Source organism: Mirounga angustirostris, unplaced genomic scaffold, assembly GCF_029215605.1.
Source record: "Mirounga angustirostris isolate CCGP_5_RB_7025 unplaced genomic scaffold, mMirAng1.0.hap1 SCAF_3, whole genome shotgun sequence".
Classification (NCBI taxonomy): Eukaryota; Metazoa; Chordata; class Mammalia; order Carnivora; family Phocidae; genus Mirounga; species Mirounga angustirostris.
Window position 1 is genome coordinate 157,845,320 of NW_026991711.1, and position 19,155 is coordinate 157,864,474.

General features: G+C 39.5%; 1 protein-coding gene across 8 annotated transcripts in view; it reads right to left on the reverse strand.

Annotated features, from left to right (window-relative positions):
• Nucleotides 1–19,155, reverse strand: part of ANKRD44 (ankyrin repeat domain 44) — a 319,631-nt gene that overhangs the window by 104,610 nt on the left and 195,866 nt on the right. For all 8 annotated transcript variants that reach the window (XM_064586861.1, XM_045868301.3, XM_045868304.3 and 5 more), the window contains exons 9-11: nucleotides 17,240–17,318; nucleotides 9,037–9,151; nucleotides 323–405 (exon numbers count right to left, since the gene is read on the reverse strand). In XM_064586861.1, coding sequence (XP_064442931.1) covers nucleotides 323–405; nucleotides 9,037–9,151; nucleotides 17,240–17,318 — 277 coding nt within the window. The remainder of the gene's footprint in view (nucleotides 1–322; nucleotides 406–9,036; nucleotides 9,152–17,239; nucleotides 17,319–19,155) is intronic.

Consider the following 19,155-nt stretch of genomic DNA (forward strand, 5'->3'; position numbering starts at 1 on the left):
ACTGTTAAATCCACCCTTTTAAGCCTCAAAGGTATTTTCCCTGATTCCGACAAACTTCCAGTAAGCTATGGCCATCCCCCTGCCTGTCTCTCACTCTGGCTCATCCAAGCTTTAACTTGAAAAACAGACAAGACTCTCATCTTGGGGCAGGAATACTGACACTCAAACAGCAACAACACCAAGGACTGCTGGGAGCTGTCCCCAGATCAGGTAATGAATGACAGGAAGCACGGGCAGCCACTTACTCTGACCAGACACCTAGAGCCATGTGGCTCACTTACAGGACACATTAAGCCTCATCTGTGGTAATGGGGTTACTTACCCGATGATAAGAGTTTTCTGCAGCAGTCAGAGTGAGCATTTAGGGCAGCTAAATGTAGGGGGAACATGCTATGGATTCCACACCTGAGGAGGAAAAAAACAGTGGCTCACAGTAACAGATCTCAAGATACATGCAGAAGGACAACAATGTTTCTGGAAGTTTTCTGATGAAAATTAAATCCACAACACCTAGCTTCAGGATCTTTGCCTGAAACAATTTTGTAATTCCTCCACTCAGGAAATAATTATGCAATCATTTTCCACCTTAACATAATAAAATCCTAAACCTAGACCAGAATTAAAAACCCCTAACAATAGGAATGTATCTTTTTAAGGTAATGTTTCCTATAAAGGGTGACTCTACATTTAAGATTAATTTACCTTTTTTTCTTTCAACTGAGTAGTTTTATGTCAGCAACCTGTTTTATTCAGTGACCTGTTCGTTCCTTGAATTGATAAAGAAATACTATTGACCTATTATGTGCCAAGTACTTTGCTAAGAGTTAATAATGGCTGTATTATCGAAAAAAAAAGTTGCATGCGAATAAAAACCAATGTTTACCTTTTGCGGGTACAACTTCATCTTCCTAACAGACTTCTATACTGCCTATTAACCCACCTCAGGACACCAGTCACGAAAATGTGCTGGAGCAACACACATTATCTTGCATACGTTTCATAAATCTAGCATACTTTCCCTAACAGTATTACAGAAAGAGTCTAGAAAAGGACTTTTTAGACTGATACCCCATCATAACACAGTCCCCAGGATGATCCCTTAAGGGACAGGCAGTGTCCCTTCTGACAGCCGTGCTTTTTCCTTTAAAATAAAATCTTCCTCTTGCCCATCGCCTCTCCTCACACAAGGACCCGAAGCCGTGTGCTGAACTGTTGTTCCTAACAAACAGCATCATCGAGAGGTTCCAGTGTTCTTATAAGAATTTATAATGTTAGTGCTCATTTCTCAGAACATCTCATCATAGTCAAATAACGTTATTTCAATTTCTGCAAATCCTCTGCATAACACAAGTAAGTACGTGTATTTACACCTGCAGCATTAATGACCCAAGTTTCTTCCCTGGCACAAAGTTGCCCGTTTTCAGACTCTGTAACTCATTAAGAAACACATATGGTTTGAGTTGGTTAGGTTTCAGATACATGACTTTTATTTGCTATCTCAAAAGTTATTATGATGTGTGTGAATGTGTGAAAGTATATACATATTCACAGCTATTTCATGGTATTCAGCGTTCTGCCAAATCTGAGTTGGCCAACAATTAACCACCTCTCTCTTTCCATGAAAACTTCTGTGTATTGGTGTTTTTGTTCAGTCTCCCCTCTGTTCGTTTTCCTTTCCCTATATGGAGATTTCCAACCCACTGTATATAATAGCTGGCATCCATCAAGAGGTGCAATTTGCTTGTCTTCCGGGCAGTGTCATGCAGAGGAGAACTGCTTGTAATTGCCTCTCTCATCATTTACAAAAAAAATTCTGAAAAGCAATTGCACCAGTGACAACCTTGATGTTCACGGAAAGGAAGCGGGCATTGGGGGATGGGAGAGAAGATTTTCTATCTGTGCTGCTATATTTATATTGTCCTCTTGATGCTGTGATTTTTTAAAATGTATAACATGTTTTAAAAGCACCTTACTAAATGGAATTTTAAGCCAATGAGACTGTACCTAGCCACTTTATTTGTTTAGGGCAAGTAAGGCAAAAATGTGATTATATTAGTATCTCTGGACATTTGCAAGAGAAAAACAGTATTTTCCAGGATGGTTTTAAGTTCCTGAAAGAATGTGCCTGGAATTGGGTTGGATTTCCCAAGATTTCTTTGAGTCTTCCCCATTCTTTAAATATAACTTTAATAAAAATATATATGTGTACAAATACATAACACGTAAAATATATTAAAATGTTATGTATTACATACATATTATATGTATATACATATACATGCATATATGTATATATACACAATATAATAATATATTTTATAAAGATACAAAAATACATATCTTTATATACAATAATACAAGCAAATGAATTAGAGAAAATAGCATCAAATTCTATAAGAAATCAATTAGGAAAAACATAAAAAGTGTAAGTGATAGTATATCAGCAACAGCATTGTAACATATTCCATAAACTTCATTATTAATATTTCTAATCAACTTTGCCACTTAACATCATTATATTCAAGTAATTCATCATACTCTACATTAGCTAATTCTCTCTTCTGTTTCTGTTACTTATAAACTTGAGAAGAGGGGTAAAACTATTCTAAAAGGTCTAGCAAAATTCTGTTTAATATATATATTTTATTCAATAGTTAATAAAAAATCACTACCTCAATGTAGGTTTGAAAACATACTAATTTAGACTCAAGTACCACTGCATTTGAACTTGAATATGATACTATGGTTCAAACAGGAAAACGAAATATCAGGCTGAGATTGGAAAGAAAATAAAAGTCAAATTCAGAATCTCTGGATCACTTCAGAAATGATTCATGTATTTCAAAATAAAATTACTCCTCTATTATTATAAAGTAAGACTGCTTATAAAGGAAGAGTCATAAAACCTTTAGCAGGAAAATTAGGGTTTGGCTGTCTTAGGCAAATAAGAAGCATCACTCTTATTTTATCTTATTTTATACATCACAGAAGATCAAGAAATAAAGACGTCAGATAACACTAAACTTAACAATGCATAAATTACAGGAAAGAGGAGACCAATTCCAGCTAAAATGCTACATTTGACCAGTCATAAAATTAATGGGACACATTTGTATTAGCTATTTCTTATTTAGCTGTTAGCTGGCATCTCCTACCCAGTTATTTCAGAATAAATGAGGTCAGAATAAATTGTAGACAGCTATCAGAGGTAAGGAAAGGGCTTGTGCACTATGAGAACATCAGTTCTTTTAAGCTTTCCCCTTGGCATCAGAGAGGGCTGTTCCTTCCCACCTCCAATGCTTTCTAGAGCCTTCTCTGAGGCTGTATGCTAAAAAAACACTGAGTTAAGGTGATGGGGTCAGAAATCTTGGGTTTGAGTCCTAATTTTGACACTTGCTAGCTATTTGATCTTTGGCAAGTATGTAATGGTTCCCTCATCCAGAAAATAAAGATCAAAACAGTGTCATCTTACAGAGCAATTGTAAGAACTAATTAATAATGCACCCAGGTGCTAACAGAAGGTCTGGACCATGATAAGCCTTTACCATACAAGTTAGTATTAGTACTGCCCTTGAAATTATTATTAGCTTAGTTGCATAATCAGCGGTCTGTAAGTTTTGAAGTTGTAATCAGGCTGTGATTCCTTAAAATCAGCTTTGTGATTCTTAAAAAGCCAAGAATAAATTGTGATCTGCTAGCATTCCTATCTTTCTACATTTCAAAATTCTTTATAGTACTTATCTCACAAGTCTCCTAGGGAAGGTGGATTGGTTTAGTTTTGTCCACTGAGCAGGTGAAATGAAAACATTTGATGATTTTTGATCATCAAATGATTTGATGATTCTTACTTGACTGATCAACCCAAATCAAAAGATCAGTTTCCTATTAATTTTATCTAGGTCATTCTGAGTATCACACACCCCTAAGGTAGAGGCATTTGGGTATAACTGACAACAATGAGGCTGGTCCTTGCTGTTTGCAACCTACTGACACTTTCAGTGGTTTCTTTTGAATCAAGACCAAACACTCTAATGTGGCTTACAAGCCACTTCTGGATCTAGCTGTTGCTTAATCAACCAGTATTCTAGACTCAGTGGACTTCTGCCCCTTCCTCCTGGAGAAGCCAAGGCTCTATCCTGCCCCAGGCTTTGTTTGGTACAAGAAACTCATTTTTCTGCCCAGCTTCTCATAGCCTTTCTCAAACTAGTTAGTGCATCTCTGGGGGCCACTGGAAATACCTTCGGGCTTTCAAGAGTTCTCTGTGGGAATTTCTAAACTGTCTTTTCCTTTTGATGATAACCTAAAGCAAGTGGTATAAAAGCATATTTTGGCTCATCTCAACAACCACCTTCTCATGACAGACTTCTGCCGTATGTCAGCGCCCGTGTCTGTACTTGGGATCACACTGGTGTCATGCGGAACTACTGGTAAATTGGCAGGGGCCAATAAGAACACAAAAAAGGTGGATGTAACAGACAAATGATGCCTGAAGCTGGGAAGGGCCAGTGACAATGCAGTATGCTTAGCCTTCTAGATGCACCGAATTCGGCAGTAGTTGGCGTTTGTGCTCTGTGATGAGACCACTGGCCCTCTATTGTGTCGAAGCCACTGCAAAACTTCTAGTCCTGCAGCATGTACTGACCTCTAACAAGACAGCAGCTCGGCCACCAGGACAATAACCCCACGAAAATGGTGATTTAGTTTTGGCAAATGGTGCACAATCGCACCATCCACTACATAGAGAGGCAGCAAGCCTCTCGCTGAGGAGCCTCGCCTCCAGATCCAGATGGCTGAGGATGGAGTCTCATTTCCACCCCCTCAGAAGCTCTGTGACCTCAGGCAAGTAAGTGAACCTCTCTGTGCCTCACTTACTTCACTTATAAGATGGCGATCATCGTGTCACTCACCCACGGGGTCGCTGTGACAATTAAATATAATTCCTGAGAGTTAGTGCCTAGCACAGGTAAGCACTCATAAACATCTGCTGCTACTGTTAACCTGGGAACACTGACTGCTGTTTGCATGTATGCTGTAATTTTTTTTTTTTTTTGACTTACTGATATAGGAGAGGCAAACCCTAAGGAGTCTCTATCAAGTTTCACATTTATACATATTCAAGTAACACTCTAATAAAAATAACTTAAGTCTATACCTGGGATCTGCAAGTCTCTCAGTACCATGACCTAACTAATTGCTATTAACCCTGCAGTCTCCATTAAGCACTGCTCTTCCCAGAAGCCCCCTCGCCCCAGCCCTGCTATGTCCAACATACGTTCTGTATCCAGTGGTACCCAGTGATTCTTGCATCACACTTTGCATGCATGATTATAACTGCTTGTTTAATTCTTGCCCCCAGTGAATTATAAATTCCTTGAGGGCAGGGACTCCTACAACCCCAGAAGCTGACACAGCCCCCAGAAACTAACGCTGCCCCCAGAAGCTGATGCAGCGGGTGAGACGTCACAGACCTTCAGCAAACATTCAGTGAATGAACAGATGGCAGAACTAGTTACCTGCATAACTATAATACCCCTAATTTTGCTGCAGTTGAGGCAGAATCAGTAAGGTAGAAGGCAAATTAAAATCCCAGAGACAAGTGTCTCAAACCTAAAAAAAGCTAAAGAAGAAAAACCAGAGGGCTTTGGCACCACATGAAGTTGCATGAGCACTGAGAAGCTGCAGAAAGTGCTCTGACTTAAAGCCCAGAGAAGGAAGAAGAATATCAAAAACATTTCATCGGGCCCGAGAATGAGATTCAAACAAATTCATAAGAAAGTAATGACCATAACACTTGTCATACAGAGATCTTTTAAAATATATTTGGTCATATTGTTAATGAATGAGGATGGGTTATTTTCATAAATGCTATTTGTTTACTTATTAATAGAGGGAAAAGTCCTACTTTTCTCCTCTTTACTAAGCTACTCCACATGGATCTACAAGAAACCCAGAGAACAGTGATTTTCTGAGGGCTCTTAGCAAAGTTAATCTTCTCCAACTTTCCTTCCCCCATCTTGACATTTCCCCTCAGGTGATTTCCCTCCCCATGTACTACACACACACACACACACACACACACACGTGCGTGCGTGAGTGCGGCCTAATGAACCACTGTTTACTGCAGGGAGCATTCTTATCCCCAGATACGCTGTGACATAACCAGATGTGGCTCCTTGAGGCTGGGACAATGTTTGCCTCGCGGCATCCCCAGGACACAGCACAGGCAGTGGAAGGAAAGGCTACTTGAACAACAATGCCTTCTCTAAGGCACTTTTGCCACATGTGTGCTCGCATAAACTGAAGGCAAAATAATTACAAAGAAATGAACCTTGTGCTTACTGAGCAAATGTGTTTAGGGAAATTTTAAGTAAGTAGTGGGCCCCATTTCTCACTCAAGTGGATCCAAATCTGAAAGAAAATCAGAAATTCGTGGTTGTTTGGGGCGCCTGGGTGGCTCAGTCTGTTGGGCGGCTGCCTTCGGCTCAGGTCATGATCCCAGAGTCCTGGGATCGAGTCCCACATCGGGCTCCCTGCTCAGCGGAGAGCCTGCTTCTCCCTCTCCCTCTGCCTGCTGCTCTATCTCTCTGTCAAATAAGTAAATAAAATCTTAAAAAAAAAAAAAGAAAGAAAGAAATTCGTGGATGTTTGGTTAAAACTCCCCAAGTGGCCCTGAGATGAAAGAAAACTACCACTGAAAATATTAACATATCACCGGTGAAGTGGATGTGCCTAGATATTTGACTCTGGCTTTGAGTAGCCATGTTCTGGTGGGGAACACAGAATCCAAAAAGAGCTCCCTGAATCTTAGGACAGTGCTCTTTCCACAAGACTGAGATGCTTCTTTTAACTTGCAATAGCCCAGTCAAAAAGGTTCTTTGACTGTAAGTGGATTCCTTTCTTCTGAAAGGAGACAGCCCACTGCTCTTACTGTTTGTCAGTGTGACCCTCTCTTTCCACCCCCAGCCTGGTCCTGAGTCCAAGTCCTCATCTTCTCCTTCCTGGACATTTGCAAGAGGCCACCACATGTCCCTGCTCTGGACCATCCCCCTCACGTGTGGGCTATTGTCAGAGTGATCTTTCTCACCCACAAATGGGATCATGAGACACAACATTCCCTACATCCACTTATAATTCTTTAACAGCTTCCAAATGCCTCAGAACAGAATTCAACTCCTTAGCGGGACATGCAAGGTCCTTCATGATGTGGCTCTTCCTGCCTTCCCACCTCATTTCTTTCCATTTCTCCACACACATCAGATGATCCAGGCTTGGCAATCTGCTTTCAACACATTCACATGTTTGTGCCTTTGTAAATACTGTTCTCTTTTCCTGGAATGTCTTCCTTGCTTTCCCTCTATCTTTTTTACCTCACACAGTTTTGTTTACTGGACAAACTCCTACCGGTCCTTCTTTTTGCTGAAATCTCACCTCTTTTGTGAAACCCACAGAGTCAGTGTCTCCCTGAATGTTCCCACAGTGTGGTACAAACCTCACAATACTTGAATCGTCTGCTCTGGATCTTGTTCCCGCCACTAGACTGGGGCCCTAGGAGGTTGCTGGAACCCACCAGTGCCTTCCATGGACCATTTAAATTTTGGCTTATTCTCAAGCAAGATTTTCAATTCTGTTGCACAACCTTGGCAAATAAAATAGAATTCCTAATGCTACAGTGCTCTTATATTGTTCTCCTGAAAACTTAGTTTTTATTACCCACAGTCTCTGTGATCAAAGCTACACTCTTTATTCAGTTATTTACGGCTCTCTTGAATTTGGTTCTACTACATATTATTAAGTAATAAAATAATAGTTGTTGATAGCGTCCTCTGTGGTAGGCATTCTTCAAAGAGCTTTTAACATGGATTATCTTGTTTAATAATGTTAGGCAATAATTTATAGAACTCATACATCTATCTTTACCTATATCAGAGAGCTTTACTAGTAATTAAATCCTTTAATCCTCATAACACGCCTATGGGCAAGTACTGTTATTACTCCCATTTTTGAAATGAGGAAACCGAAGCACAGAGAGCTTTAGCAACAGGCTCAAGGTCACACAGCTCACAGGCAAGGTAGCTTGGATTGGAGCCCATGTAGCGCCCATGAAAGCCTGAGCTCCCAACCACCCATGATACTACCCAGGGCAGAGCATCCTGGAATTGTACTCTTTCAACTCTTGTTCCTGCTTTCCTCCCTGCTCAGGACGTCTGCCACCCCTGCTCTACTCAAGTAATTGTCATCCTTCAAAGCCTGCCCAAAACTCACCTTCTGCTTGAAGGCTTTTCTGGAAACTCTGGCCACCTTTGAGCTCTCTCCTACCTGTCTACACTCAATGGCATATACTGTCTACCCTGAATGCTTTGCCACTTAAGTCCTGCCTCATTTAGGATTTTATTTATATTTATATAGATATTTATATATTTATTTTATATTTTAGTATATACTCTCTTCCATGGTTCTTTGTCTTAAGAGGGCCTTGGGCCTCTAACAAAATTATTAGCTCCTTAAAGGTACCGACCAGGTGACTTATTTCTGAAATTTCCCATAGCACCCAGCACTATGACCGACTTGTTCAAATGCTTATATTCTTGTGGAATTGAAGTGTAAAATGAAGTCAGTCCCCCTTCCCTATGTAGCAGATTTACTCAGCGGTACCCCCTAATTCTATCATCAAAACTGAGCAAGCACCCTGAATAAATTCTGAATTTGCCCAATTATGTCTTATTCTTCCTGCTTAACCAATACTAAACACTGGAAAGAACAGAGTATTAGAAAGTAGAGTTAGGAATAGAGTTCAAGTCTCCTTAAGTAAAACCACTGGAATAGTCCTCTCTCTAATATAGCTGAAAATAAAATTGGTTCTTCCTTGCATCTGTCACTAAAAGTCACTTAATTTAGTGCAAATTTAATTTGTATTTAGCATAACGGTACAGATCCACCTCAACCTAGATTAATCGAAACTGTCTACTACATGGCAGATCCCCTTGGCAGTATTCCCACATGTGGCAATTATTCTACCGTATTTTTGCAGTAACCTACTTGGCTGTGTCAGCTCCGCTGGTTATTAAGGTGTTAATCAAAAGCTCATGACCGTATCTTGCAGCCACATGGAGAGGAGTGTTGCCATCCTTATCCACACAGTCAATTTCACCGCCTGAAAGAGATGTTTTAATACAGGATAACATAAGGATTCCGGCGGATTCAGATACTACATTCTATGCCAGTGTCTCATGTTGTCCGAATGTTGACTTCTTCCCCCTCTCTGTACATCTCTGATCCAAGTACAAGAATGCCTTTCCAGGGGACAGGGCACCATCTGAAGTAGTAGTGGTAAGTCTGCATAGAGCGAAGTCTGTTAGAAATGCTTTTGAGAAGTCTTTCCATATTGTCTTATTTAAGGATCTAAAATCTCACAACTAAATTCCTGCTCTGAAGGGACAAAGTTATCAAACCCCATAAAATGCAATTCTGAAGATATACCCAATTTTAATTTTACCTGCTTGATTAAAGACCTACATAAACTTTATACTAAAGCATCAGAACCAAAGAGAATAGAAAGTTCAAGAAAATACTTTATGTAGTTTGATTATTTGGTTTAAAACATGAGTAAAATGAGTAAATATATAACTATGAACTGGAAGTATCTATATTTATAAAAACTACCATATTAATCAACAGTCCTTTTAATTATATAGTATTTTCATCTTATTTTGTCTTATTTTACTTCTTTTTCCCAACTTTTTATTTTACTACATTTCTTTCTTTCTCTCCCCTTTTCATAAATATATATATATAAATACAGTTGGTCTATTTAACCACTTTTAAAAAGATTTTTTTTTATTTATTTGTCAGAGAGAGAGTGAGAGGGCACAAGCAGGGGGAGCTGCAGGCAGAGGGAGAAGCAGGCTTCCTGCTGAGCAAGGAGCCCAATGCAAGACTCGATCCCAGGACCCTGGGATCATGACCTAGGCTAAAGGCAGACGTTTAACCGAATGAACCACGCAGGCGCCCTGGTCTATTTAAACATTTAAAAATAAGTTAGACATCATGACATTTTACCCCTAAGAACAAAGACATTCTCCCACATAACTACAATTCTATTAGTATACTCAAGAAATTTAGGGGTGCCTGGGTGGCTCAGTCGTTAAGCGTCTGCCTTCAGCTCAGGTGATGATCCCAGGGTCCTGGGATCGAGCCCCCATCAGGCTCCCTGCTCGGCAGGAAGCCTGCTTCTCCCTCTCCCACTCCCCCTGCTTGTGTTCCCTCTCTTGCTGTGTCTCTCTCTCTGTCAAATAAATAAATAAAATCTTTTAAAAAAAGAAATTTAATGTTGATATCATAATTTTATGTAATATACAACATATTCCAATTTCTCCAATTATCCCCAAAATATGCACCATGGCTGTTAGTTTTTTTTTTTTTTAAGATTTTATTTATTTATTTGAGAGAGAGAATGAGAGAGAGAGTACATGAGAGGGAGGAGGGTCAGAGGGAGAAGCAGACCCCCTGCTGAGCGGGGAGCCCAATGTGGGACTCGATCCCGGGACTCCAAGATCATGACCTGAGCCGAAGGCAGTCGCTTAACCAACTGAGCCACCCAGGCGCCCTGGCTGTTAGTTTTTTAAATCCAGGACCCAACAAAAGATTCTGCTACCATTTGGTTTGTCATGTCCCTTCAGTTTTTTAATGTAAAATAATCCTCGTGCCTTTTCTCTATCTGTCTATCTATCTATCTATCTATCTATCTATCTATCTATCTATCTATCCATCCATCCATCCATCCATCCATGTCTCATGTCATTGATATCTTTGGAGGTCAAGCCAGGAGTGGGGTGGAATGTCCTGCATTCTAGAGTTGTCTGATTACTTTCTCTGTTCGATTCAGAACATTTTGGCAAGACTACCGCAGAGCTGATGTGCACTTCCCACTGCCTCTCCACAACATACACATAAGGTCAGGTTAGTCCACCGGATGATGCCAATTTTGATAACTTGCAACGCGTACAGTTTCAGTTTCGGAAGATGAAAAAGTTCTAGAATCGACCAGTGGTGTTGTTTACACAAAATGAGAGTGTACTTAGTGCCAGTGAACTGTACACTTAAATACAGTTAAAACAGTAACTTTTTATGTTATATATATTTTACCACAATAAGAAAAGGGGCTTGATTATTTAGTTAAGGTGATGCCCACCAGCACTTGCCATTGCAAATGTCTTTTCCCTTTTGTAATTAACAAACAACTTGTGGGTGGTACTTTGAGGCTGTGCAAATATCCTATTTCCCAACAAATTTTCCAGCAAGGATTTTAGCATAAATAGGGAGTACTTTGTTCAAAAGTTACCTGAATTCTTTATTCTGTATGCTTGTATTATTAACTGGATACATAGTTGAGATTCATTTGATTCTGTTTGTTTTCAAATTTTTTACCAGCTTTTGGCTTTATTTTATTAATATGTAAAAAATTCACGTCCCAGAAGTCAAAATTATATATATATTTTTAAGGCTCACTCTCATTTCCATCCCTTCTACTTCGTTCTCAACTACATTCTACAATAATCATTTTCATTAGTTTTGGTATATGCTTTCTGTGTTTCTCTTTGTAAAAATAAACACACAGTGGGATGCCTGGGTGGCTCAGTTGGTTCAGCGTCTGCCTTCAGCTCAGGTCGTGATGCCAGGATCTTGGGATCGAGTCCCCCATCAGGCTCCCTGCTCAATGGGAAGCCTGCTTCTCCCTCTCCATCTGCCTGCCACTCTCCCTGCTTGTGCGTGCTCGTTCTCTCTCTCTCTGACCAATAAATAAATAATCTTTTAAAAATAAACACACAAACTACCCTGCTTTCTTTTTCTTTTTTTATTTAACAATATATCCTGGAATTCACTCCTAAAAATCACTTCTTGGAGGTCTTCTTCATTTTTGTACAACTTTACTGCTTTCCATTGCATGGAGATACTAGTTAAGTACACCAGTCTGGTATGGATAAGCATTTAGGTAGTAAATATCATTTTGCTATCATCAGGAATGCTGCAGTGAATAACCTCATGCATATACTGTTTCCTATTTGTTGGGTGTATCTTCAGGGTAAATTCCTAGAAAGGGGATTTCTAGGTCAAAGAAATGAGTATGTGGTTTTGTTCAATTTTGCCACATTACCACCTGTAGGTCCTGTGCCATTTTGCTGCTCACATGAGCAATGTATGAGAGTGTGTTTTCCTCACAGCCTAGTCAAGCCTTTGAATACCTGCCATGTGATAGGTGAGAGTAATATTTCAGTATAGTTTTCATTTGCATTTCTCATATTAAGGAAATTGAGCATCTTTTAATATACTGAAGGACTACTTGTTTATCTTTTTCCATGCACTATTTGTTCATGACCACTTTTCTGTGTGTGTGTGTGTGTGTGGTCTTTTATTCCTTGATTTTCAAGGGCTCTTAAAATATTTAAGAGATTCACCATTTATCAGTAATACATATTACAAATATTTCCCCCCTACATCTTCATTTTTCTTTGTTCTTGTAGTCTGAAAAAAACCTATTTTTGGAATTCATACCTTTTCTATTATTATATTTAGATTTTGCATTGAGATTAGAAAGGCTTCCCCCACATCCTGACAATAAAGAAACTGACACACGTAAACTATTTGCAATACTGTTTCCATGGATACTGCAGAATAATCCAGGGTCCATGTATCTGTCTACGAACTGCCCACAGTGGTTGGCCTAAATGGTCCACCCCCAGGACTGATCCTGGGAGATGTGGGAGGCAGATCCCCAGACTCCAAGGAAACCTCTGCCCTGGACAAACACTGTAACACTCCATGTCCTTCCCAGTCAAGAGGCACCAAACCTTCTTTTTTTTTTTTTTAAGATTTTATTTATTTATTAGAGAGCGAGCGAGAGAGAAACAGCATGAGAGAGGAGAGGGTCAGAGGGAGAAACAGGCTCCCTGCCGAGCCGGGAGCCTGATGTGGGACTCGATCCCAGGACTCTGGGATCATGACCTGAGCCGAAGGCAGTCGCTTAACCAACTGAGCCACCCAGGCGCCCCAAGGCACCAAACCTTCTTAAGAAGTGTTAGAACCTCTATGTTTATCAGCCCCAAATATGCAAAAATTGGGTCGGGGAAAGAAAAGAGTGAAAAATGTTAGAAAGGGTAAGGGGCTGAGCTAATAAAGTTTCTTCTTGTTGTTACTACTATTTCATAAGTCAGTTTAACATTTTATTTATTTATTTGTTTTTAGAGAGAGAGGGAGAGCATGCAAATGGGGAGAGGGACAGAGAGAGAGGGAGAGAGAGAATCTTAAGCAGGCTCCATGCCCAGTGCAGAGCCTAGTGCAGGGCTCCCCCGAAACAGGGACTTGAACCCACGACCCTGAGATCACGACCTGAGCCGAAATCAAGAGTCAGATGCTGAACCGACTGAGTCACCCAGGCGCCCCTCATAAGTCAGTTTAAAACTGTAAAAATACATTTAATTATCTTCAACATATGCTTTTGTTGTCACTTAAAATATATTTCAGAAAAACATCATAACTAGTGGAAAAATAAAAGAGAGACTGTATTTGTTATTCAGAAATATGTTTTATATTAAAGTAGGACCTCTAGGGCACCTGGGTGGCTCAGTCGGTTAAGCGGCTGCCTTCGGCTCAGGTCATGATCCCAGAGTCCTGGGATCGAGCCCCGTGTCAGGCTTCCTGCTCAGCGGACAGCCTGCTTCTCCCTCTCCCTCTGCCTGCCGCTCTGCCTACTTGTGCTCTCTCTCTATATCTCTGTCAAATAAATAAATAAAATCTTTTTTTTAAAAAAGTAGAACCTCTAGATGAATGAATTTCCATTTATAGTTATTCCCCAAACCTTTCCATTTTCACTTGAAAATCTTTAAGATTTGCCTGGCATGCAAATTAAATATCTTTACTACTCATTTGAAGCTTGCAAGTCAAATGATACTAATTGATTATTGACAATTAATGAGGGAAATTAACATTTATGAGTTTAGAAGTATGCAAAGCATGTCAGAAGGGATAATTTATGCAGCATTATCTAAGCATTCATCTGAAGTTAGTTTTTCCTGCACAAACAAAAATGGTCATCTTATTAAATTGCCTCGGAAGATTCGTGAGCCAAAAGGTCAAAAATCTCACAATGAATCATCCTAACCTATCACTGGACTCTTCCTTTTCAAACTCTATTTTTAAAGCTTCTGTGAAGAAAACATCATTTTTGAACTCTTGTAACCTGCTGGACAGCATCTGAGGCAGTGGCCTAGTGCAAATGGCTGGATCAAATGCCTTCTGCCATCACGTTGTTTCTTCATTCAGTTCTTTCCCTCTCTGGCTGCGACAACCCAGCTTCAGACAACAAACAACGTGACTGAACAGCAGAGGCAGTCTTTGCTCACTACCTACAAAAATAAAAGAGGTGTGTGTGTGTGTGTGTGTGTTTGGTTTTTTTGTTTCTTTCTTTTTTTGTTCTTTTTTGGCAATTGTCTTACCAATGCTGAATGATTCTGGAAAAAGTTATTATAAAGAATAACCCTGAATAGAGAACAGCCAGGGAAGCAGAGAAATATCATACAAAGTCCAAACACCAGGGTGATTTCACAAAACAAATAAACACAAAGAATGTTCCTCAGTAGCATGCTCTGTTGGTTTAGGGAGCCAACTGATGTCCCCACGTGGGACCAGCGTTCAGAGTCCTGTTGTGCAGTGACCCACTCTGGAGGACAGACACCAGGTCTAGGGATGTGAGCCTCTGGATTTTTCCCAGAAGGAAGCCAACAAACAGGAGGAAAGAAAGGAGCTTCCTATTCTTCTCCCTAAGGGCATTTTTTGAAATGTCAAATGGAAGAACTCACAGTTCTCACACGTAATGAATGCAAAGAATTGTCAGCTGAGAGAAGAGAATGCCAAATCATCCTTCTACAGGGGTGACTCTAGTCTAGATATAAGTGACTCTTAAAGTAAATAAAATTCAAGTTAAAAAACATTTTTTAGGGGCGCCTGGGTGGCTCAGTCGGTTAAGCGTCTGCCTTCGGCTCAGGTCATGATCCCAGGGTCCTGGGATCGAGCCCTGCATCGAGCTTCCTGCTCGGCGGAAAGCCTGCTTCTCCCTCTCCCTGCCACTCCCCCTGCTTGTGCGCGCTCTCTCTCTCTCTCTCTGACCAATAAATAAATCTTTTGAAAAAAAATTTTTTTTAACATGCCATTGTTCATCCAGAGAATGCATCCGTAAGGGTAGTGGTTGAAATTTCAGTCTCTGATGTTAGACTAGCTGTGTTTCAATCCCTGTTCCTCAACATACCTGCCATGTATCCTGATGGAAGTGACAACCTCCCTGCCTCAGTTTCCCCATCTTTGAAATGGAGGTGACAATAGCACCTCTTTCTCATGGGTTTATGTGGAGTGTTTACCCAAATGCCTGGCACAGGGTGAACACTCAATCAGTGTTAGCTTTATCATTATATATAATGGGCTATATATTATAGCCACTATAGCTCATCATTTTGGGCCCCTGGACCCCACCTGAGCCACAAGCAAGATGCCAGGTCAGCCAAGAATGCTCTGAAACAAGCTCCTTGATCACTGAGGACAAGAGATGGGTTCTCTTTCAGATCTCATCCCAACTTGTAAGTCTACAGCGATGTCCAGAGAGGGCATGGGAGTCTTTCCGGTCCACAGGCATGGCTTTTTGGAGAGGTCAAAGCAGCCAGCAGCATCTCCAGACTGTTGTCAGCACACTAGCATTACATGGGGAGATGGGTCATGGCCTTGATTCAAAGGAGATGGCCAGGATGGTCTGGCCACAGGGACAGACCTGTGGGAAGGCAGTGCTTACAAGGAGAAAACTTGCTCTTTCTCTGATCAGAGATAAGGCCCACTGATTACATTCACACTATATTTTTAAAAATGGATACCAAATATCTCCCTAGTTTTATTTATTTTTCAGCCAGTGGACACTTTCTGGAAAAAAAAAAAAAAAAAAGCAGTTGAGAAATACATAGGATGAGAAAAGTGTGAGAAGGAGAGACTCTAGGGTCACTCCCCATCTCCCTTTGTTTACTTCAAGCAAAACAAAATAATTAAAGTGTCCCCTTCAATAAAGTGAATGTCAAAGACATTCCACATATTTCAAATTAGAATTAATGGTTGTTGTGCAGTTCATTTTCATCTTACCTTCCTTTGCTCATTGGAAACTTGTCAAGATTTATTGTCCCCTATAGTTACACTGAAATGCTTATAAATTTCCTTTGCTTTGCTGCAGATATTTTGCTTCCTAAGCATAATTGCCCTGGCTGATCTTCCATCCACATGTCAAGTAACTTTTTGGTTTTATGACTTGAGTGCCGAGGATGTAACATAGTATCACTAACAATTCATCCAAAATTCTTATAGATGAGAAAAAGACAGGTCCAAGAAATTGACTAATGCCAGAATTTTGAGAAGTACAAATGTGGGTCAACTAAAGATAGTTTAGGAATTGCTGAACTTGTAATGTCAGCATAAAATCTGGACTAAACCTGTTATTTTTTTTTTAATTGTCTCTAAGATTTGCTAAGAAAGCAGTAGTTGTGTGGTCCAGGTCAATCCCCTCACAGATGCTGGCCATGACCCATAATAGCATTAGGAACCATAATATGAAGTGATACTCCCTAGTACTTTGGCTACAGAGACAACCCAGTGGTTCAAGTATACCTTTGTTGTGAGCCTGGAAAATTACTAGATTATGTGACTTTCCAAGGTCTCTATCAAGCCTGTGACTTTATCATCTTTTATATCATGCACTTAACTGCTTTTCCTCTGACTCACCTCGTTTTTCCTACCTTTACCCAAGTAGCTTAAAGAGTTTTAACTTAGAAAACTATGGTGAATTCTAAAGCTTAAAAATAATTCAGATTTGCTGCTAGAAAATGTATGACAGTTATCTGTATTAGTTTCGGAGTGAAAAGTTCAGGACCTTAAGCCTATATAAGTACATCATTTCCAGTTTCAAAATCATATGTTCTTTGACTGACTAGGAATTAACTGAGGAACAGTGGCTTGATGTTCTCGCTCCTAAGCTGGATGGTGATATGTTTGAAAAAGAGCTTTTAGCAAAGTGCATCAAAAGATGGTGTAAATCTAAGCTTAATAAAACAGACTGTAATCTAAAACAGAGCATCATCTTTCATGTTCAGATAACTGACAGCCACACTCAGATCAGGACACTGTCTAAATAACAACACTGTGGAAGGATCTCTCTTACCATTCTGAATGAGGGTTTGTGACCGTGTGAACCTTCCATGGACAGCTGTCATGTGCAGTGGACTTTTGCCATCTTTACTCTAAAAAACGAGGGGGAGAGAAACAATGGATCAGTGACGTCAATCTGAAACATCCCTATGGATACTACTATCAATGCCCTGAAAATAAAATGTCAATTCAGATGTTTTTAAAAGTGTAATAAAAACTTAAAAAGGTAAAAGATAATTTTGAAAGCAAAAGAAAAAGCATATATAATATCTCAAGTTACTTCCTAACATCCCATTGTAAAGAAGCTTAGAGAGGTAAAAATTATTTTAGAGAAGAAATGTGAAATTTCTAGTTACACTGACAATTTTTAAACTACCCTGTTTCAAACTGACGCAATCATCCAAAATGCTTTTTTCTCTCTTGTGATTTACTGATGAAGATGGTTTCAAGGCATTTTTTTTTTCAACTTTTGTCTGAAGTATACGAGTAAAGACAAATGATGTGCTAACTGGCTTGGTCCTGTCCAACCTGAAGTTGATTGAACTGCTATGAATAACTGTAGCTCTCAGAATGGACCTGAAGCATTCCACCACTCCCTGCATTCTGATTCCATAGAAAATGACACTTCTAGTTGTTCCAGAACAGAAACGCTTGCTTCAATTAAGTCATTAGAAATCATAAGATTAAGACATACAATGGTTTAGCAAATGGCCATTTTAATGATCCCCTGGGAATGTGCTGAATTCATACATCTCTTTATTATTTAAAATATAAATAATGGAACTCCCCAATATAGATTAAGCCAAAACATGAAAAATGTATAGAATCTATAGACTGATCATCATTACACCAAATACTAAAGTCCTACACATTTATTAAGAAACAGTCATTTATAGAATTTCATCTAAAAATAGTAATACCCAAAAGAAAATATTAAGTATCCCCCATAGACAGAGTGCATCCTTTCATTCAGGTACTGTTAATAAAAGAGAAAAAAAAAGGAAGAAATAGATGTAGCTATTATTTTTCTAACTCTCAGGAGAAACATTTTCCAAAGTCTAAGGTTAAATATGAGATTTCAAAAATGCAGGTTTATTTTTGTAATGAAACCCATATACCTGTGCTTTAAAATGCATTGTTGGTGGGAATGCAGACTGGTGCAGCCACCGTGGAAAACAGTATGGACGTTCCTCAAAAACTTAAAAACAGAAATACCATATGATCTAGTAATTCCACTACCAGGTATCTACCCGAAGAAAATGAAAACACTAATTCGAAAACATATATGCACCCTTATGTTTACTGCAGTGTTACTTGTAATAGCTGAGATGTGGAAGCAACCTACATGTCCATCGACAGATGAATGGATATGGAAGATGTATTGCGTACACACACACACACACACACACACACAGGAATATTATGCAGCCATAGAAAGGATGAGATCTTGCCATTTGTGACAACATGGATGGACCTGGAGGGTATTATGCTAAGTGAAATAAGTCAGACAGAGAAAGACAAATACCATATGATTTCACGCATATGTGGAATCTAAAAAACAAAACAAATGAATAAACAAAACAACAAACAGAAACAGATTCATAAATACAGAGAAGAAACTGATAGTTGCCAGAGGAAAGGGGGTAGGGAGATAGGCAACATGGGTGAAGGGGAGAGGGAGACACAAGCTTCCAGTCAGAGAATAAAAGGCATAGCACAGGGAATAGAGTCAATGATCCTGCAAGAGCTTCGTATGGTGACAGATGAGAGCTACACTTGCAGTGAGCTCAGCACAACATCTAGAGAAAGTGAATCACTATATTGTACACCTGAAACTAATATATTGTACAGCTAAAACATTGTATGTCGACTATATTCAAACAAGAAACTATCTTAATTTAAAAAAAGGAAAACATAGCAACCTAAAAA